Source organism: Ursus maritimus, unplaced genomic scaffold (genome assembly GCF_017311325.1).
Source record: "Ursus maritimus isolate PB19 unplaced genomic scaffold, ASM1731132v1 scaffold_3, whole genome shotgun sequence".
NCBI lineage: Eukaryota > Metazoa > Chordata > Mammalia > Carnivora > Ursidae > Ursus > Ursus maritimus.
In genome coordinates, this window is record NW_024425563.1 from 48,519,661 (window position 1) to 48,539,907 (window position 20,247).

At 43.4% G+C, this 20,247-nt stretch overlaps 1 protein-coding gene and 1 long non-coding RNA gene across 2 annotated transcripts in view; one reads left to right on the forward strand and one right to left on the reverse strand.

The window, feature by feature from the left end:
• Nucleotides 1-1,061: 1,061 nt before the first annotated feature.
• The window catches only part of NFE2L3 (nuclear factor, erythroid 2 like 3), a 29,471-nt gene continuing 10,285 nt past the window's right edge, over nt 1,062-20,247 (reverse strand). Inside the window, exons 2-4 of the mRNA XM_040644171.1 lie at nt 8,714-8,887; nt 4,944-5,027; nt 1,062-4,380 (exon numbers count right to left, since the gene is read on the reverse strand). Of these exons, the coding sequence (XP_040500105.1) occupies nt 3,139-4,380; nt 4,944-5,027; nt 8,714-8,887 (1,500 nt within the window). The 3' untranslated portion in view covers nt 1,062-3,138. The remainder of the gene's footprint in view (nt 4,381-4,943; nt 5,028-8,713; nt 8,888-20,247) is intronic.
• Nucleotides 4,885-16,689, forward strand: LOC121105828. Its single transcript, XR_005838554.1, has 3 exons — nt 4,885-5,484; nt 11,780-11,943; nt 16,148-16,689. It is a non-coding gene; the product is annotated as an uncharacterized LOC121105828 (long non-coding RNA).

The window sequence follows — 20,247 nt, forward strand, 5'->3', positions numbered from 1 at the left end:
GGCTATTTTTCCTATACTGAGCTGTTGGAGCAACCAAAACCCTCCCAGTAGGATCAATGTTTGGAAGTAGTACCTTGTATTCTAGTGGTCACATGTGGACGGAAGGGGTTTACTTGTAGGACTACTGAGAAGCTAGCATCATTGGGAGCCATATTGAGGGCTGGCTTCCACGTTAGAGTGTTAATCTTTACTGGAAGTTTTTGAAACTGGTTCTATCACATGTAAGGTTTTCAATAACTGGTATATGAATACAAGCTAAGATGGTATGAAAGGAATTATAATTTGTACTAAGTATTTAGTACTGAGTTAATTTTAGAAAACTTAAATCCTGTTTCTGTTATTTAGTAATGACAATTAGTAGTTCACAAGTGTGGGTTCCTTTCCAAAAAGGTAGAAAACGCTAATCCCAGTGTACTAAAAATAGGTAACATACTCTTCACAAAATTTTATGTAAATCTGATCTTTGAGCTTTGGAATGGCTGTACCTAGATGGCTGATAAGGCCCGGTCAGTTTTAACGACACCACTGTTTATTACTGCGCCGATCACTTAAATGTAACACTTTCGGGTGACTGGTCAAACCAGTGAGGGGAGTAGACTACCCAAGAAAGGGGGAAATTCATCTCTCTGAGGGTGCTAGAAGGGGGAAATTAAGACTGATCCAGATGTATAAAAAGCATTTAAGTTCTAATACATGTACTATGTAGGCTATGTAGTTCTAGGGCTTGGATGTGTGCAAATTGCATTTTCTGACTGCTGTATTCTAAAGGTCCTTGCTGAACTGAAGCCAGCCTTGAGAGGGACCCAGATTATCCAGACATTCTTTAGTACATGTTGCATGGAGATTGCATACACTTGAAAATCTAATTGCATTTGTAAGGTGGTTCAACATAGATGCCTGTTGATGGCTACTTTTGAAATATGAAGGCTTTATGCGGAAAAGGAAAAATGAGATACTGAGAATCTGGCTGGTGGACCAGACTGCTTCACTTGTAACTTTGTAATTGGAGGAATGACTTCAGGATTAACCATTGTTTCCCATAGGTAAAAAAGGTAAGACTAATTTCCTGTTGGGACCAATTCAAACTGGGATGTAAGTTTGCACCTGTCTACTGCAGATTCAAGAGCAGAAGGGGTGCCCACCAGAAAATGTCTTTAAAAGCAGCCAAGGGTTAATTAAGTTCTTTAGAGTAAGCATTACTGATCCCCCTTGAAATGTGCATTTGTAACCTGTATACCAAATAACTTGGGAACGCACTGGAGGTATGAGGTCACATCCCCATCCCTGAAAACCTTGTTTCAATATGGTTTCTCAGTTCACAGTCTTGACTGCATAGCCGTGTCTTGTTCAGAGTAACTGGTCTGATAACAGTGGTTTAAGGAATGGGTGAGATAGCTAAGTGAAAGACCACTGGGTAGTAGAACATTTCAGTCATCCTTGGGTGTCCCAATTTGCAAGGGAATTTAGACTAAAATCTTGGTGTGGAATTTCCACTGCTTAAACTGGTGTAAGAGTAAGCAGCTCAAGTTTACATGCTTTGAAGCCTACTGATTTTCCAGATGCAAACTATTGTTGCAAGCTTCGGTTCCGGTGAATGTTTTAAGTCCCTGTTTTAGGTCCCTATTTACCCTATATAATACCTCTGGTGTATAGTTAATTGTGGTGCTTGATGCTTTCAGGGATTTGAGGATAATGCACAGTTTTAGAAGGGTTAGCAATTGGATGGATAAAGCTGCTTGTAAAGTTGGTACTGTGGACGGTTAAATTGTAGATTTAAAGTAATTTCTGTGGAAATGTGCCCTCTGTGCAGCTGAAATCAAGTTACAATCACAATCTGTATTCTCTTACAAAAAGCCAGTGTAAGTTACTGTATAAAACTGACTAGAATAACTGTCTAGGACCTTTTTTGTTGGGCAAAATCTAGTCTTGAAAGAAATGCCTAGGCTCTGTTTATAAAAGCTTTTAGACTACATTAACTCTTCTAATTTTGAAATTAAGCATTAGACTACAAGTACTCATGTTAATGTTGCCAAACCTTCAACGTTTGCAGAAAATTACCTCCAGCTTACTGTTGCAATAAGCTCTTTGAGCTTTCATCGCAAATGCCATTATTTCTAGAACTATGTAGTTCGTTTTCAAATCCATTTGTTTTTTAACCAGATGTTTATCTTTTTTCCTGTTTTAAGCATTTAAGAGTCTCTCATGTGGTTTCAGTTACTCCAGTTTTTTGGTTGTAAAAGTCCATATTCCTCTACTGACTTCCCCCTTCCCCTACTGTTGGCTCGTGTTCTTGTATGTAATGTTTTCACATTGTTACGTGAGACCCTTTGGGGGAGAGGTCCATGTTCTAGATGTGCAGTCATTTGTACAGGCTGGCTTAACTTGCTAGGTAACTCTACTCTATGCAGGTAGCTCTGTTCTACTTACAAGAGGCAAAGTCTTCTATAACTGTATAGGTCTTTGTCCTTAGGCATTGAAGCCCCAATTTTGTTCCTTGGCATCTTGGTTTAGAAGTTGGGTAAGTCGAAGGCGGTGACTTTAGTTTAGCCTGAGTCTGATAGATTTTTATGCAGGTATTAAAACCCACACTATGTGCTCTTACTGGCTATGTGTCTCACCTGTATTCCTGAATGTGGATTTTGTGGAGAACAAATACATATGGTTAAATTTTATATAAGAAAATTTTACAAATTCAAATATAAAATTTATTTCCACAGAAAGTTTTAAGACTCCATATATTCAGTGCTAATTACTTCAGTGCTAAAAAACTAAAAACAGCTAAATTAACATTGCATTTCAAGTCATAAAAACCAAAATGTTTAAAAATAATTTACATCCAGTGTTTGCTCTTTGAAGGGACCATGTTACTGGACTTCTGTCAGATTTTCATGTCACCCTGTTCTTTGTACGTATTTTGAGTCCTGCATACAATGCAGTCAGACTTGATGAAAAGTTGTGGCTTCCCAAAATTTCCCACAGAGGTGGCCGTAAAAACTTCAAAATGTAGTCCTGAGTGATTTGAGTAGCAGTAGTAAAAGATATTTAATACTTGAGCCAAACTTTGAAGCAGTTTATGGCCATGTATCAGTTTGATACCTTATAATATACATCTTAATGGAATCCACCTTCAGTTTCTTCTCACTTTCTTTTTCCCTTACGGTTTTCCTTTTTATGGCCTGAGGTCACCAGTTCCTTAGGTACAATGAGAACACTTCCATCTTGGCCGCACTGAAGAACATACTGGTTTGGATTGACTGGCCTACCTTCATTATCTCTTAACCTACTAAAAACATCATGATAAAGGTCATGCAGTTTTTGTTTCATTGTGTTAATAGCTTTGTTATACTGAGCTCGTTCTCTCTTGAGGATTTCCTTCTTGGCTTGCAAGTTACATAAATCATCTTCAAGATTCAGAATTATGTCCAGTTTGCGTTTACGACAGTTCTGAGCAGCAACTTTATTTTTCCCTCTTCTTCTGATATCACGGATGAGTGACATTTGTAAATCTGTCAGATAGTGCCTGCTTAGCATGTTGTTGAAAGAATCAACAGGCATGCGGACAATTTCATCTACAGAGAAAGGGATATGCAGAGCCTTAGCACGCTGCTCATCACGGCTTAAGTTTCTGTCTGTGTCATTGAGGTACTGACTGACTTTCTGTGACTTCCCATGCCGTGAAAAAGATCTAGAGGTGGATTCTAGAGCACTTGGCTGTAGGTGGTAAGTGTGGTTATGAAATATGTGTTGAAATGCAAGATCCCCATGAAAACCAGAGTCACTCCTATGATCCATGGGACAAAGCTTATCGGGCTCTGGGCAGTAGCCACCTACAGCCCCTTCCAAGTCATGGGAGAAAGGTTGAAGGTCACTATTAGAACCTGTAGCGCCATCTTCACATACACAGTGAGAGGAATTGGACTTGGTGACAGAGGTACTACTGCGGCTTGAATTTAAGGAAAGCCCAGAATCAGAATCTGGTTCTTCAAAAAGCTGAGACACTTCCATTGGATCAAAACCTTCTTCTGTGGCCAAAGACATTAAATTTATCTCATCAAATATATTTATATCGAGGTCATGTAGAAGATCTTGACTTGTTAGATTCCTCATCTGATTGCCAACAAGGGGAAGAAGTCCTGTCAGATTAGTTCCAGGAAGGGTCTGTTCAGGATTGGTAGTAGGAGAATTTAATTGCAGAAATGGTTCTTGTGGTTGTGAAGTCCTTGCTACTGGTTCTCTTCTAAATGTAGTGTTAGGACACAGCAACATGGCCTCATGGAGATTCACATCATGACTTATAGCCTGGCTAAAGTTTACATTATGTGTTGAAGAATTCATGCCATCATTGATACTTCCTGGAAAAATCTCTCCAAGTGAGATGCCCTGAAAAGGGGGGGGGAGGGGAACCTTATTTCAGTAGCAGTTCTAGTAGTAACTAGTATAACAGTTAGGCAAATACAACATGCTATGTGAGCCCTAAATCTGAAAGATGCTGTATTTGAGGAAAGATTTTATTTTTTTGGTATATCTTAGAAATATAAAAAGCTTGATTCAGTTAATATTATTCTGATCTTACTGTAATTTGCTGCTTTATAGCTGGTGGGTGGGTAGGTCTTCTGTTTTTTTTTAAAATATGATAAAGACATAAATAATCTATGCCTTAGTTTGTCAAAGGTTTATGGTCATTTGGATTCAGTGAATCCTAAATTTGATTATATCCGTGGGATCATTTAGGAGGAGGAACAGTATACATATTTGGTTAATTCTCTAAAATTGTAGTTGTATAAAAAGTAATCCTAAATCTGTGCACTTATATAATGCAGTACTGTTACAGAAGTAGTACTCTAAACTGTGTCATAAACTATGGCATCCCATTAAAGAGGTTCAACATGTTCACGGATCGGTGCAGATTTTCCTACAAGGATAAAAGCCAAGGTTCCAATTACCTCCAGTGAATTTTCAGGCTGTGATGAAAGCATCTGAAATAAGTCTTCCAGGGAGAAAGCTGTGTCTGTCCCATTTAGAGATCTCTGTAGAAAAAAATGTAAGGTGCACCATTAAAAGGCTGAAGAGGTTGTATGGCTTTAGGCTTAATCTTGAAAGGATAACCAGGTCTTCTCTCCATTCTGGATTTTTATCCCTACTGGAATTTTTACATTTCCTCTTCAGTACTCAATATTTTAAAAACCTTTAACTCCAAACTCTTCTATGTAATTTTTGGCTGGTCTTCATTCTGCCTTACTGTTACATGGCTAACCCTCCAAATTGGTTACAACATTATGTAAATTTTACAAGTCAAATACACATAGATTTACCAAAATGTTTATGCCAGCTTCACTCCTTATTGCTTCATCCCAGCCTTCAGGTTTGTTCTTACTGAAATAATTCCTTCAACAGGCTGCCTCCGAGAGGCTCCACCAGTGGTAAACTTAAGTTTTTGTAACCTGGAGTTATTTTGCTTTCATGCTTCCAACAGTGATTTGTCTGGTAAGATGATCAAGTTTAATGTTTTCCCTTTGTGTTTGCATTGCTACTGATGTCAGTCTGTCATTTTATGGCCAATCTTTTTTCCTCCAGTAATTTTAAAGTTTTTTATCCCCCGTAGTCTTTGTTGCCCTATTTCACTTTGATGTATTGGGGACTTAATTTGTTTTTATTTACTCTGCTTGGGAGTCTGTACTACTATAATCCAAATCCTAAAATCACTTTAATTTTCAAAATAATTTGCCATAAACACTCTGAAGACTGCTTCACCTCCATACTTTTTCTGGGACTCCTGTTACAAGTAACTTAGATTTTCTCGTTCTTAGTTTTTCTTCTACAGTTAAGGGTGAGCTCATCTTTGTTGGCAACTGTTTCTGTAGGAATCCCACATACCAAGGGTTACCTGCTAACAAAACAATTTTTTCTCTGCAAGGACCAGTTTTTATATCATTTTGTAGACCTTGCTTTCTTGGCTCAGGATTCCTGACAGTAATGGTAGTGTGAATTCAGACTCTAAATCAAAGAATGGGCTCATTTGGGGTTCTGATTTCAAAGGATGGATAGACTGCTTCCTTGCTCTTGTCTCCTAGGTGGTAGCTTAGGATTGCCCTAGTCCCGTCTCCTGAACAGAAGAGTCTGTAAATTCTGAGCCTTAAGTGGGGGAATTTGGGTACCCCCAAGTATGGGCTTGAGACTTCATTTCCTATCTGTTCAACCCCCGTCTCATGACATCTGTCTCCAATTTTTCATTGGGGTTTCTTTAGTTTTGGTGTCTATCTTTTAAATTCTGGATTTGAGTAGCCTCCTTGCTGCTTGTATCTATAGGAGTTCCCTTTCTTTCTTTTGAGTTCATATTCCTGACTCCCCTTCCCCTAGCTCTGTACTTGAGGGTTTCCATTTTTTGAGGATTTGGACCGGTTAGACTTGTTTTTAAGTGTGTACAAATATTTGGTTTCCCTTTCCACCAAATACCTTGGGTTCTATGAGGCCATGTTTTCAAGGCCCATAATACAACAAATACAAGGCTTTCTGTGTCTGGATGCTATAGTACCATCTAAGCTGAACTGGTGGATAAGATTTCATTTAATAGCAAATCACACATCCTTAGTGGGCTGGAGACTTACTTGCTAACTTCACTACAAGAAATTTCAGAAGTGTCTATTTCCATTAACGATCCCAAACTTGAGTCATTAGTCCTGCTCCAACCATTGACCAAAATTTCCAGATGGTCACAAGTGTGTGGAGTATCAGCACAAATCTGGATTCTTGTGAAAATCCTAAATTGTGGGGAAATAAAACTATTCGCAAAGCCTGAATATTTAGAACAGAGGTAAGGGTATGAAGCCCATTTTGCTTTAAGTAAATTATGGACTGTTCCTTAAGGCTCGTCAGATAACATTTCATTAAACGTTTGCTTGTTCCCTTCTTTAGTCCCCGGGAGATGGCAAACTGAGGGGCTAACTCCTACTGAGCCAGGCCCCTGGCTAGGTCCACAGGGGAGACAGATCTGTGATGGGAGGAGGGACAGATGTGCCTTAGAGACAACCGAGTGCTCTTTCTTCCCAGATTCCCTTCTGCCCTTCATGTTGCTATTGGTCCTTGAAAGTTTCCTTATTTGATGTTTCCCTTAAACATGCCCTCACCTCAAAACAAAATCCCCTCACTTCTTTTCAGAATCTGATCAGATGTGATACACGCTTTCTAGTTGAGGGCCTCAACATCTGTTTGAAGTCCATTTGATAGAGTTCTGTCTACTAAAGAAGTAAAGCCATTCTTAGTTAATCCACGAGAGGTATTCCATACGTTAAGTGTAATCTCTTTAAGATTTTATTTGACACAGCACAGGCAGAAGGAATGACTGGCAGAGGGAGAAGCAGGCTCCCCGCTGAGCAAGGAGCCCAATGTGGGACCTGATCCCAGGACCCTGGGATTGTGACCTGAGCCCAAGGCAGACACTCAAATGACTGAGCCACCCAGGCGCCCTCTTAAGTGTAATTTAGATTCCCAAGAAATGGTCTTTTTCTGGGGCGCCCTGGGTGGCTCAGTTGTTAAGCATCTGCCTTTGGCTCAGGGCATGACCCCAGGAGAGCCCCGCATCGGGCTTCTCTGCTGAGAGCCTGTGTCTTCCTCTCCCACTCCTCCTGCTTGTGTTCTCTCTCTCATTGGCTGGCTGTCACTGTCAAATAAAATCTTAAAAAAAAAGAAAAGTCTTTTTTTCTAAGTCAGATTCTTATAATTCTTCCTAAAACTTCATGTTAAATATAAACACATGGTTCCCTGTCTGGGGCAAGTCACTAGCTGAGCGCCATCGGGGCAAGACCTGCAAGGGTGTACCTTCCAAATGGAAGTACCAAGTGGGTTAAGGGTCTGTGAACCTCCAGGCCTGTCTTTGGAGTATTGGTTTGCCAGGCTTGTGGACTAGGATGTCAGTGGGGCAGAGCAGAACGAAGGGAAGCACAGGCTGCAGGAAGAAGCCATCTCAGCATAGCCTCTGGAATTCCTCTTTCTATGAGACACGCCTGACAGCCAAAGGGGTATGGTCAGAGTAGCCAAGGAGGCTGTCCCACTGGGCCTGGCCAGAGGTACGAAGTGGGCTCCTGAATCCAGCATGGCCTAGTGGCAGACCAAGTGAGGATTTGAGCCTAAGACCCAGATGGCTTTGAGGAGTGATTTGCCTTCAAGTTACTCTGCCTCACTATCCCAGACCTAGCCAGCCTGGGTACCTCTGCTGGTTGAGGAATCCTGGGTTTAGCATCCCAAGCACCTCTTCATCCCTTGCCACGGCAAACACAACAAAACCTGCTAGCAACTTCCTGGAGGGGGTTGTGTATAAATACACCCCCCACACATACACAATCTTGAGTTTAGCCAGAGACTCTATGGGCCACTTCCACAACTATACAGGGTATGTATTTTCATGTATCTGATTTGCTTATATAGTAAGGCACTTATATGGAAAATTCATTACCAACACATATTGTCAAAGCCATAAAATCTACCTTACAGGGGCACCTGGGTGGCTCAGTGGGTTAGGCATCTGCCTTAGGCTCACGTCCTGGGATCTAGCCCTCAGGTTCGTCCTCATTGAACTCACTGCTCACCGGGGAGTCTGCTTGTCCCTCCCCGCCCCCACCACTCCTGTGCACTCATTCTGATAAATACAAAAAAAAAAAAAGAAAAAAACCTACCTTACAGCCAAAATGGTAAGGCTGAGTTACTCTGATACACTTACCTCATTTCTAGATTCAGTGGTCTTTTCTGCCTCCCAGTCAGGTTTATCTGCTATTTTATCTTCATTCTCATTCTGCTGTAGTGATTTTTCTTGGGCTGATACTCTCTGCTCATTTTCCTCATTTTGGGAGCTGTGATCCACAGCTTCATGCCTCTCTCTTAGTACTTCATTCTCCTATAAAAGTACCCAAAATGTGCTAAGTAGAAACCCGTATTTCACCAAATAAGTCAAACAACCTTTAAAACTTCATTATACTTACTGCTCAGTGATCATAGAAACCACAAGTCAAAAGCTAAGTCTGACATTGCATTATTTCAGTATTAAAGGGCATTTTAATTCTGAAACAAGGCCCAAGAACTCACTGAGACACAGGCTGTTGTAATCTGCATAATTTAAATATATGCATTTATAAAGCCCTGAAGTTTAAAATACTTACAAATTTGATTAGATTTAGAAATCAGTGTTGCCAGCAGGCAGTTTTTACTTAGTTTGCTGTTGAAAATAGATCAAACGGCTAAGCTGGAAGCAAACAGTGATCATATATATATCATATATACATACATGAAGAGTCTGGAAAAGTAGTATTACAAAAGTATTAATTGTGGTTCTCTCTGAAAGGTGGACTAAGGTTGGGGAAGTGTGGGTGAAAAGAACTGTCTACACTTTATACATTTCTGTACTGTTTATTTTACAACAAATGTTATTTCTTTTAAAATCAGGAAATGTGTTTTATTTTGAAAAACTAGAAGTTAACAAAGTTTAGACTAGCATCTCCACAGATATTTTCAACTATGCTTGCTTACCCAGATGAGTCCTACTTTTTAACTGCAGACTTAAGAGTTAACCATTGACATACACTGTATATACTGATACTTATATTAAAAGTGCACAATTTCTCCCCCTCTAACATAACATCGAGGCCTCTCAAACTCTTTCAAAAGATCTATTTTAATTTTTCTTCCAGCAGCACAGCACAGTGGACTAACCTCAAGGACAGCAGCACCACCCCCACACTCTATAGCAGAGAAATGCTAATTTTTTTAAAAAACAAGCAAATTAAAAACATGAAGGTCAAAGAAAAATAAAATCTACAGATGCCAGAAGTGAGGAGAGAAATTAAAATGAGCAGAAAAAGGAACTGATGTGCCAACGGCCCGCTTGGTTTTACTTGCTTCTCTGTTTACCGTACTTAACTGACATCCTCGGCCTCCCTCCTGATGCGGTGTTGGTCTCGTTCCTGCCCCCGTCTCTCTGCACAGCTCTGCTCTTCTTGTGCTTAAGCGCCGCTGCTGCTCCTACACTCTCTTCTGCATCCACCAGTCTGCTAACCTCCAACACCTCTCACCTTTAAAAATCTCTCCCCTGGTGTCCCATATTACTCTCTAGATCCCATCCCATTTTTCTGTTAGAGCCTAATTCTCCAAAGACTCATCTGGACTCCATGCACTCGCTGTTAAACTAACTCCAGGGGGAATTTTGAAACATCTCAACAGGGTCTCCCCAGGTTGACAGTTCTCCACGTTCACCTTACCAGACCCATCAGCAACATTTCACTTAATAAATCCCTCCTCCTGGAAACGTTTTTTCCCTGTACGTTTCCCAAGTACGTTCTCTATTATCCTACCTCACTAACTACTTCTCTGATGGATTCTGCGGCTCAGCCTCAGGCACACCAGGCAACTCTCCCACCTTTCAGCTCCTGTTTGCTGTTCCTTCTGCTTGTAGGGCTCTCACTCTGCTTGGTCCCCCATCCCCAACCCCGTGGCTTTGAAGCTTTTAAGTCTCTATTCAAATATTACCATCTTTCTTTTATTAAAAAAAAAAAAAAAGTCATCTCTCCCATCAGTATGTCCCTTGCTTTTTTTCCCATAGCATTTAGCACCAGCTGAATGTGTGTCATCTCTCCCGCTAGAATGCTAGTTTCTTGAGGGTAGAGGCTGTTTAGTTCCTGCATGCCCACTGCCTACCCCAGAACCTGCCACATGGTAGACCCTTACTAGGTATTTGTTGAATAGAACTCCCAGACACAGCATTGGAAGACTTTGGTAGGGACCCACTTCCAGTGGGCGAGCTGCCATTGTCTTGCTCTTTCCTGCAATTACATTTCCGATTCCTATCTAAATTTGGGGGGGGGGGGAGTGACTGACTCGTCATCACTCTTTTAATGTCTATCTTTTGCCAAGGCAAGGTTTTTTTTTTTGTTAAGCCTGAAGATAATCAAATCCAAAATTGTGGATTCCTGAGGCAGCTAACTTTGTTTATAAATCTGCTGGTGGTGGGCACAGGAGCTTCTAAACGAAACTGCACGATCGATTTTAGAGCCATGAAGCAAAGTCCCTTTCATTAATGTGTAGTATGTGAGTTAAACACATACGGACACACACATGAACTTGCAAACATGAGAATATGTTATGTCTAACGTGACACAAAGCAAACAGAGGGAACAGGTAGCTCATAGAGGCCTGGATAAAGCCCATAAGGAAGCCAAGTCAGCTTTAGTCTGCGAAGGCTTTTTTTTTTTTTTTTTTTTGGTGGGGAAAACTCTGAGTGAGAGTTTGGTAATGGCCTGCCTAAAGACTCCAGAAGAGACCAACTGAATGTAGAGAAACTCTGTATGAACACTACTCACTTTACAAGAAGCAGAAATTGGGTTAAAAAATCCCACCTTGTAATAATGAATAACTCATTAAACAAAATGAGTTAAATAGAATAATCAATGAGAAGAAACAAATGAGGAAAAAAAACCTCTCACAGTAGAATGCAACTAATAAATACAGAAGAATGATGGGATTAGAAAATTTATCAATGGGGGCGCCTGGGTGGCTCAGTCATTAAGCACCTGCCTTCGGCTCAGGGCGTGATCCCAGAGTCCTGGGATTGAGCCCCACATCAGGCTCCTCCGCTATGAGCCTGCTTCTTCCTCTCCCACTCCCCCTGCTTGCGTTCCCTCTCTCGCTGGCTGTCTCTCTGTCAAATAAATAAAATCTTTAAAAAAAAAATTTATCAATGGATGCTAAAACTAGGGAGTAGTTTGATGAGAAACATATTTAAATTGTGACACTACAGGAGAAACATGGCACACACCGCCTCAGCCAAGTGGTAAAATCCATCATCACAAAATGGAAATAAACCAACATCATCGTGTGCCTCTTGATATGGAGATACCATACTTCTAAGCTATTCCTGCCCAGAACTCATAATCTCAACTCAATCACGAGGCAACATCAAACGTAAGTAAAAATTGGGGTTGTTTTACAAAACAGCTGATTGATGCTCTTCCAAAATCTAGAGGTCAAGAAATGCAAGGCTGAGGAACTTTTCCAGATTAAATGTGACTGAGAGACTTGGCACACAATGCGTGATCCTGGGTTAGATGCTGATCCAGGAGAAAAAAGTATTATATGGGACCTTTCTGGGACAACAGATAAAATGTGGATATGGATGGATTAGATAATAGTCTTAGATTTAGTTTCCTGATTTTGATAATTTTGATAAATATACACTAAAGTATTTGGGTATTGAGGGACAAAATGGCTTCAATTCACGCGTTTCCCAACAAAAAGAATTATGTATAGATGGATAGTTAGCTATAATTACAAAACAGAGAAGTCAAATGGGGCAAAAGGCAAACAGGTAAATCTGAGTAAAGGATATATACTATTCTTGCAATTAAAGTTTGAAATTATAGCTCACTAATGAGTTGCCCTAAAAATTCATACATGGCAAAATCACTTTGGTCAAAGCAACAGCAAAAGGTTGACCCAGAATTATTCTTCCATTAAATCTTCTGTTAATCTGCATTTTCTCCCCGAAGTGTACAGTAGTCCTATGAATTGCTTTATTATTTTCACCTCTTCCAACATTTAAACTTCAGATTTCATTTTCTTGCCTAATTGCTTTGGTTATGCTTCCAGAATAATGTTCAATAATAATGGTGATACCTGATTCAAGGAAAACACTATTGGTCTGTCTAGATACTCTTACTACAACACTGCTTCATCCGACACCAGGTGTGTGCGTTTCCACACACCAAGCAATTCTGCAACACAGCTGGGTGTCCTATAATTTAACTCAATTCTGACACTACCTACCTGAAGACTGCGTCAGATCCACAGTTAAGGGCTTAGTCTCACAAGACTGCCCACTCACCTCCCTTCAGATGCCAAGTACAAATCCGGGTTGTCACCTGTGGTTCAGAACAACTGGCTATAAATCAGAGGTTCCCACGGCCCCCTCCCTTGGGTTTAATTTGCTAGAGCGGCTCACAGATCTCAAGAAAAAATTTTACTTACTAGGTTACTGTTTATTACGGAAGACTATAACTCAGAAACAACCAGGTATGCAGAGCAAGTTACGTGGCAAGGGGCACGAGGCTCCACACGCAGGGCAGCGGCTCTTGCAGCACCTCCACTGCTCCCCAGCTTGAAGGGCTCTGAACCCCACCCCTCAGGGTTTTTACGGAGGCTTCATCATGTAGGCAGGACTGCATAAAGCATCAACTCAATCTCTAGTTGCTCTTGCTTTGCCAGAGGTCTGAGAGGTAGGGGCTGAAAGTTCCAACCCTCTAATCATCTGGCTGATTGCCCTGGCACCCCACCTTTAGTGACTTTGCAAAAGTCACCTCGTTAACGTAAATCAAGAGTGACTGCAAGGGGCTTGTTATAAATAAGACGCTCCTTTTACCTTTATGGCTCTGGAGACGGTTTAAGAACTGAGGACAAAAGGCCATATAGTATCTAGCAAAAGATGCTTCCATTGCTCTTAACTTTTAGGAAACCAACAGTTTTGGGGGCTCTGGCCAGAAAGGGGAATGAAAACCAAAATACACATTTAAATCAGATAACCACACCTGACATTCTCGTCCTGCTCATGACTTTAATGGGAATGCTTTTAATGGTTCACCAGTAAGGACAGCATATGGACCTCTATTCGAGATTCAACGATTAGTTTTTTAGTCATTCACTCAATTAATACATACCGAGTGCCAAACGCTACCCTCGATGCTGGGGCTACAACAGTGAAAAATACATGCAGGTTGCCCCTGCAGAGTTTTCATTTAAAGGGAGGGAGCCAGAAATACACGTGAACTGACAAAATAACTGCAAGCGATGGCAAGCGAGAGAAGAACGAGGAGATGGCCTTTAGAGCATGGCCAGGGAGGCGCTCTCGGAAGCGGTACTGGAGCTGAGATCTGAAGGAACAGAGCTGTGTGAAGGGAGGAATGCACGGAGGCACAGATAACCTCTGAACGCTGTAATCCTGTGCCTGTTACCATAACTTACGTCCTTAGTTTCTTAATGACGGATATTTGCTTGTTTCCAATATGTCCTTCTAACAATATTCGAACGTCTCGTCCATACTTCTTTGCATACATGTGCAAACAGAATAAATTTATAAAATTTATGCTGGGTCAACAGATATGAGCATTTTTTATTTGATGGACTCTACCCAACAGCTCTTCAAAAATATTTGTGGTAATTTAAATTCCTACCCACAGTGGATAAAAGTGCCAATTTGATAGATGAAAATTGGTATCTTGGGACGCCTGGGTGGCTCAGTCGTTAAGCGTCTGCCTTCGGCTCAGGGCGTGGTCCCGGCGTTGCGGGATCAAGTCCCACATCGGGCTCCTCCACTGGGAGCCTGCTTCTTCCTCTCCCACTCCCCCTGCTTGTGTTCCCTCTCTCGCTGGCTGTCTCTCTCTGTCAAATAAATAAAATCTAAAAAAAAAAAAAATTGGTATCTCATTATAATTCTACTCTCTCCTACTGAGTGAGCTTGAACATTTTTCACAAGCTTTAAAGCGTTCGTCTTTCCTTTTCTGTGAACTGCTTGTAGCCTTTGCCCACTTTTCTGTTGGGGTGTTATTCTTTTTCTTGTGGATTGTTAATAGCACAGGATTGTTTTTCCTCCCCTCCTCCCATCCTGTCTGCAGAAATTCAAGAGAAGTGGGGAGACCAGTGAGGGGGCTACTGCATTGTAAGGTAAGGGAGAGCAGAGGAGAATCTGGAAGGTGGTGGTGGTATCGGAAAGAGAAGTGGGAAAATCCATGTACTGTGGAGAAAGAATACACAGGGCTTGGTGACAGACAGGAAATGGGAGAGTGAAGAGAAGAATGAAGGATGACTCCTCGACTTCTGGCTTGAATCACTTGGCAGACAGGGAGAGAAGAGGGGAAACATAGGGAGTCCTTCCATTTTGGAAATGTTAAATTTGAGACGTGAAAAGTCAAGTAGAAATGTCCATTATGCTGGTGAGATGAGAATCTGGAATTCAGAGCGAACGTTTGAATTGGAGGTATAAACTGGGAACACCTCAACAACAAAACCCGACAGGTCCAGAGTACAAAGCAAGGGGAAGGGGCTCAGCACTGGGTCCCAAGGAGCCACAGCATTCTGTGGTCCGGCAGAGGAGCCAGCCAAGACTCTGAGGACAGGAAGTGAGGTACGGGGGGAAGCCAGAGGACAGCAACGTCTCAGAATCTGAAAGTGTTTTGAGAAGGATGGAGTGGTTGACAGTGTTGAATGCTGCTTGGAGGTTACACGAGGTAAGGACCGAAAAGTCTTCACAGGAATTGGCAATAAGAAAGTTGTTGGTTGTTGGGACACCTGGGTGGCTCAGTAGGTTAAGCATCTGCCTTTGGCTCAGGTCATGATCCCAGGGTCCTGGGATGGAGCCCCACATCTGGCTCCCTGCTCAGTGGGGAGTCTGCTTCTCCCTCTCCCGTTCCCCCTGCTTGTGTTCTCACTAAAGAGAGAGAGAGAGAGAGAGAGAGAGAGAGAGGGAGGGAGAAAGAAAGAAAGAAAGAAAGAAAGAAAGAAAGAAAGAAAGAAAGAAAGAAAGAGAAAGAGAAAGAAAAAGAAGTTAGTTAGTTGTTGGTGGCTTTCAACCAACCAATTGAGGGTAGACGCCAGCGACGCCGTGCAGAAGAGTAACTGGGAGCTGACAATCGGCAACAGCAGACTGACCACTGTGCAGGAGTGCTGGCTATGAACTGAGTGGAGAAACGGGTTGGAGCAGTGTTTGGCGTGAAGATGAGAGAAACCAGAGTGCGTCAGTAAGGGAACGATGTAGGAGAGAGGGGAACAGTAGGCAGAGAGGATGGACCCCGAAGCACGGGTGGCAGGGGTGATTCAGAATCAAGTTAAATGAAAGCCTTTATTTCAAGATGAGTAAGAAGTGGATACAAGATTGTATTTGAGGATTTATTAGTGGGAAGACCTCCCCTTATTTTTGAAGGGTATTTTTTAAAAAGTAGAAATGGATATTGAATATTAAAAGGATTTAAAAATATGTCCACAAATTCTCTTCAGGAGGCAGAGCTTACTCCCCCTCCCCTTGACTGGGGGCTAAACCTAGTGAACGGTTTCCAACAAGCAAGGGGGAAGTGACGGTTATAGCACTGGCTTCCTCTTTGCTCACTATGACTTGTTCTAGCAAAAGCCATCGCGTGTGTTGGAAGATCAAGCTCTCCACGGAGAGGCCTACTTGACAGAGACCCGTGACTCATCCAGCTTGGAAGTGGATCCTGCAGCTTCGCCGTGCCTTCGGATAAACGCAACCGACACCCTGATCCGACCTCAGGAGACCCGGAACCAGCCCCTCCCAGCCAAGCTGCCACAGAATCCCAACCCACAGATACTGTGGGATAATCAATCTTTGTTGTATTAAGCCACTGAATTTGGGACAATTTGTTATTCAACAATGGATAATTAATACAAACATTAAAAATGCTTTTTGCATCCACATTTTTTGCATGCCTTGCTAACATTTTATTTAGTATTCTGCATGAATATGCATAAGAGTGATTCTTTGATGTACTTTTTTAGGTCTTGGTATCATTGCTGCACTGGTTTTGAAAAAAAAGAAATGGGAAACTTGATGTAACAGAACTCCCTACTGGAAAGTCTGAAAGATTTCTTCTTGAATTCTGCCCGCACCAGTTTATGTCTTTTAACTTCTTAAAGAAATTATGCTGACGACGTGTTCAACTTCTTTCATGGGGAGGCGCCTGGGTGGCTCAGATGGTGAAGTGTCTGCCTTGCGTTCAGGTCATGATCCCGGGATCCTGGGACTGAGTCCCAATGTCAGGCTCCCTGCTCAGGAGGGAGTCTGCTTCTCCCTCTCCCTCTGCCTGCCCCTCCCCTGCTCATGCTCTCAAATAAACATCTTAAAAAAAAGAACACCAACAAACTTCTTTCAGGGGTATGCCAAACAGCCCTCCAAAAAGGCCCAACGGGATTTGAATATACCCACTGCCTCATACCCCTACCCACTCTGGATTTGTTTCTTAGTATTTCGCTAAGAGGTTAAAAATGCAGCTCATTAGGCGGCAATAGTCTTGGAGCTCTCAACGTACCCATAAAGCCAGCAGTGACATGAAGACAGCAGAGGCAGCTTCAAGCTGGGGACACAGAGTCGCATGTAAGAGGGTTTCTGAACACCCTGCCAGGCGGAGGCATGAGGAGCTGGCCGGCGGAGCCGAGCGAGCAGAGGAGCGGCTGGCGCAGGGCTTTGGGCTGAGCAGCTGGCAGGTGCTGGTCCTTCCTCTCCAGCCACAGGCAGGGAGGCGGGACAGGCAGGCGGTGAGACCTAGGGCTCTCCACTGCAGAGCTGGGCGCCCAGCTAGTCTCCCGAGCGGGCCCTTGCCACTTCTGACTCTCCCCAGTCTGTGACTTTATGCCCCAAACGTGTAAGAGGGTCCTACTATTAACCGTAAGCTGGACAATGGGCACGAACTGAGACTGTCGCAAATGGTCACCCGGTCTATGGGGCCGCAGGGGACAGAGGAGACTGCTAGCCATCAAGAATCTTGATGGCAGATGGAACTCCACAGCCCGGGGGAAGAGAGACGGTCTCGCAGGCACAGCCTTAGGTATTCAGTATCTTCTTGGCTGGTTCTTCGCTCGTTCGGTCAGCTATCATTCACTGCTGTGCTACAAGGCTAACAGAAACCTGGTATGAGAAGCGACGAGTGAGAAGAATTTTCCCTGGGTTAGTGCGCCACCCATGGAGCTGTGTAACCCAGATGGCCCTCCAGGAAGGACCGGGGGGGGGGGGGGGGGGAGGGGATCAGCCTTTAAGAAGGCCTCAGCTGCTGACGGCCACCTGCCCTAAGGTCACACCCTTCCCTGGGCACCCACACCCCACAACTGAGCAGGGAGGGCATAAAGGCCTGGCCATCATGGCCCAACGTGGGACAACTGTGATAAGCCACATCAGCCCCAAAGCTCCTGGTTTCCTTAGGCTGCATCAAGCTTGACTTCTGCTTCTGCCTGATCCTGCTTTCTTGTACTCGCTTCCCCGGTTGTGGTGCCCGCGGTCGCTCCCTTACAATCACCCCGCACACCTAACTTAATCTCAGCGTCCCCCTCCGAGGGAACCCAACGTGTGACATCACAGTTAATTTTATCTTGGCAGGAAGAAAGGGGAGACCAGCTCTCAAGGCAGGGAGGAGTACAGGATTCAGATTGTAACATTTCTATTTAGAAAGTAAAACAAGGCGTACTGCATTTGTAGTACAATTTGCATAGCCTGCAAGGCGCCTCAAAAGCCCTGTGCGGGGCGCCTGGGCGGCTCAGTCGGTTAAGAGTCTGACTCTTGATTTCGGCTCAGGTCGTGATCTCAGGGCCCCAAGATCTCCATGCTCAGCATGGAGTCAGCTTGACATTCTTTGTCTCCCTCTCCCTCTGCCTTTTCGCCTCCCCCCACCCCCATGTGCACACTCTCTCAAAATAAATAAAATCTTAAAAAAAAAAAAAAGCCTTATGGAGGGCTCAGATCCAAACAGGGCTGAGTAAAAAGGCCCCTCCTACTCCTATTGGCTGTATGACCTTGGGCCACTTTGACCCTCTGTTTCCTTGTCTGTTGAAGTGAAAGGATATTTTCTAACTCATATTTTAAGGAATTAGTTGAGAAAAAACACTTTATACATTTAAGATGTTATACTGATTACTACTCCTTTCTACTTTTTGATTCTGAAGAGTGGCAATTAATGACTAACTCCACTCAATCAGAACGTCAAGAGAAAGCGACAGAGGCCCTGGTACCAATAATTATCTTTGCTCTCTTCTCTTCCCGTCTTTCTCAACTCAGTGACATGGCGCTGAGATACCGAGTATATGTGTTTTATAAGCACTATTGTATATACTGGAGATTTATGGTCCATGCTCTGAATTTAAAGAATGGGTCAGTCAAACCCATCATTAAGTTACTTTTTATTTGTGTGTAGGTGATTTTTACTTTTGTGGGGTTAGGACTCAAAAAAAAAAAAAAAAAAAAAAAAAAAGGAAAGAAAGTTTCCATGCTTGCCACAGGAAGCCCTCATAAACTTGTGCCTTGTGGAGCTCAATAATCACAGCTAAGAATCCAGTGACTTGGACTGAACAGGCACCTGCTAGAAAGGTCCTCCCCACCACAGCCCTCTCTGCTGAGAGGTGACTCATCTCTTCCTCTGCACGGGTCCAGAACCATGCCATTTTGGGCCCCTCAGCTAAAACTCGGTTCTCCTGTCTCTCAAATACCATGGCTTCTGGATCTTTCTCTTATGACACTCATCCTGTTCTATCTAAAATTACAATTATTCGGATCTCTTCTTTGCTGATGGGCTGGACACTTAGGAAAGCGGTCCTCCAGCTGAGATTCGCCTCCACCAAAACTGAGGAGCAGAGCCTTGCACGCGAGTTGTCTGAGTCAGCGGAGGTGGTGGGAAGGGGGCGAGAGGAGCAAGGCGGGGCTTTTCTCTTTCCGCTAAGTTTTCTCTGAAGTTCCTGATAACTGGCAACACGATCTCCAAGCCGGTACTTTTTATAATGTATTGGGACCTGAATACTGCGATGCAGAGCTTGACCCTGAAAAAGGTCTTTGTGAACAGTCCCAGCTGGCTTGACCGGGCCTTTCATTTATGCTTCTGGGGGAGGGACGACTGAGACCTGCTTTGACCTTTAGGGCTGGATGAACCTTCAAAGACAAAGAACAATGTGGTGCCTACGAGAAGCATGACATCAGAGGGAGAGGGGTAAAGGCCAAGGAATTGTGAGGCCGGTCTCTAAGCTGGAGGCAAGCTGGAGTCATCAGGTCTAGAGAGAAACAAGGAGCCAGATAAAGAGAGGCTGTGTCCTATTTGGCCCGGGTGGTTTGTAACAGCATTGGTAATAATTATAGCTCCCATTTATTGAGCACTCGCTGTGGGCCAGGCACCTCCTGCATGAGCTCACTGAACTTGCTCAGCGTCCCTGTGAGACAGGTACTGTTGTTCCCTCCCGCCGCAGAGGAGGAAGCGGAGGCACAGAGAGGTTAAGCAACTTGCCCTAAGTCACGTAGCTTTGAAGTGACAGAACCAGGATTCGGCCGCAGGCATCTGCCCTTCGTAGCTGGCTCTCAGCCACTCTACTAGCTCTGGTTTGTCGCTCGGGATCTCGGTGTGCCCGCAGAAGCTGTCCCCTGCGGGCTCTGGGGCTCCAAGCAGGCCGGCTTCCTGCTGGGCTCACCAGTGGGCGGCAGAAGCGGGAGACTGGAGGGGGAACAAAGGGGGGGGG